Source organism: Pteropus vampyrus, unplaced genomic scaffold, assembly GCF_000151845.1.
Source record: "Pteropus vampyrus isolate Shadow unplaced genomic scaffold, Pvam_2.0 Scaffold252, whole genome shotgun sequence".
NCBI classification, from domain to species: domain Eukaryota; kingdom Metazoa; phylum Chordata; class Mammalia; order Chiroptera; family Pteropodidae; genus Pteropus; species Pteropus vampyrus.
This window is the reverse complement of record NW_011889033.1, coordinates 1051614-1053107: the sequence shown is the minus strand read 5'-3', so window position 1 is coordinate 1053107 and position 1494 is coordinate 1051614. Positions and strand designations below refer to the sequence as shown.

Here is a 1494-nt window from a genome sequence, read left to right as displayed (position 1 = left end):
ACTTCCGTGCCCCTCAGTTGTCACGTTCCCCTCCCGGGGCTGTCGTCAGGGTCACTGATGAGTCATTTCTCTGAAGTCCTGGCACGAGGAATTTGCCAGGAAGTGGTGGCTCTTCTGATTCCTTTTGTGAAATGCTTCTGGCGAAATGGTGGCTTTGAATATGAGAGTCCCCACACTCTGGCCGCTCCACTGACCAAACGTTTGCTTCTGTCTCCTGGACAAGGTGGTCGTGAAAACCAAGACCGATTATGAACCTGACCGCAAGAAAGGCAAAGGGCGTGTTTCCAAAATAGCCGAGTTCACCGTCAGCATCACCGACAGCATGTCCGAGAGGTTTAAGGTGAGTGGCTCTGGGGGCGGGCCAGGTGAGATGCTGCTGGACCTCGGGAAGGATCCTGAGCCACAGCGATGCCCCGGGAAGTGGCCGGGCCAGGATAAGGCACCATCGGTCTGAGCTGATCCCAGCCACGCCAGACCACCTTGTGGTTTTAAAAATGTCTTCATTTCTTCATCTTCCAAAATGATCACATATTACTTGGTTTTAATAACAGGGAAAACCCACCCCTGAACTTTCCTTTAGACAAAGGTCACGAAGATGAAAAATCGCTTACCAAACAGAAACCTCGACCTAACAGCTCCAGGACCGTGGACCAGAGCAGGGGGTGGCTCGTTGCTCTCACTGCCTGCTGGACGCAGGTCAGCCCTGTGCCAGTGCTGGCTCATCCAAGCAACCCTCCGGCTGGGTCCATGTTGCCGGGGCAACCCACTTTGCAGATGGGGAAGTTGAGGCACAGAGTGGCAGGGCCAGGATCCAGCCCTTGTGCTCAGCCTCTGTCTGTGCCGCCCCTGGATGTGGTGTGGAGGGCGAGGCTGCCAGGGGATGCTGGACACGGGATGCTGCCAGCACAGGCTTGGGGTGGGAACTTTGCTCCCAAGGAACTTTGTCCCTGGAGGGGACAGGGGGACAGCTGCCGCACCGGGGCCGGTGGGGGGGGCGTGGCAGCCAGGCCAAGGGTGGAAACAGCCATATTCGTTGAGGAACAAGCTAGGATGTTGATCTGGAAACTCACTCCTCGGGAAACATGATGGTAAAACAGGAGCCTCACCAGCTCGGAAGGGGTGACTTGGGAGACGTCCGAGGTCAGGCCTTGGAGGGCGGCCTTGGCCGGCTCTCTGGCCACCCACCGCGTGGACGGGCGAGCCCTTTCCTCATGCTGGGGTGCTCGCATACCCACACGCCTGCGCACGTCACCCCGTTCCAGCCCCACGACGACCCTGGGGACTGGCCAGTAGATGAGAGCGGAGCCCGGAGAGGTGAGGGGCTTTGCGGGGTGACTGGGGAAGTGGGGTGTGGCCCGACCTGAACTCTCTCCTCCTCGCCACCGCTCCCCACGCCTCACGGGGCTGGGGAAGCTGTGCCTCGGCCCGCCTGCCACAGGGACCCCGTCAGACCGCAGTCCTGTGTGTCTCTGGGGGGACGTGTCCTTGTGTTGT

The 1494-nt window shown here is 59.6% G+C and overlaps 1 protein-coding gene across 1 annotated transcript in view; it reads left to right on the top strand.

The window, feature by feature from the left end:
• The first annotated feature begins 109 nt into the window (after window positions 1-109).
• Window positions 110-1494, top strand: part of NSG1 (neuronal vesicle trafficking associated 1) — a 31571-nt gene continuing 30186 nt past the window's right edge. Inside the window, exon 1 of the mRNA XM_011374672.2 lies at window positions 110-340. Coding sequence (XP_011372974.2) covers window positions 323-340 — 18 coding nt within the window. The 5' untranslated portion in view covers window positions 110-322. The remainder of the gene's footprint in view (window positions 341-1494) is intronic.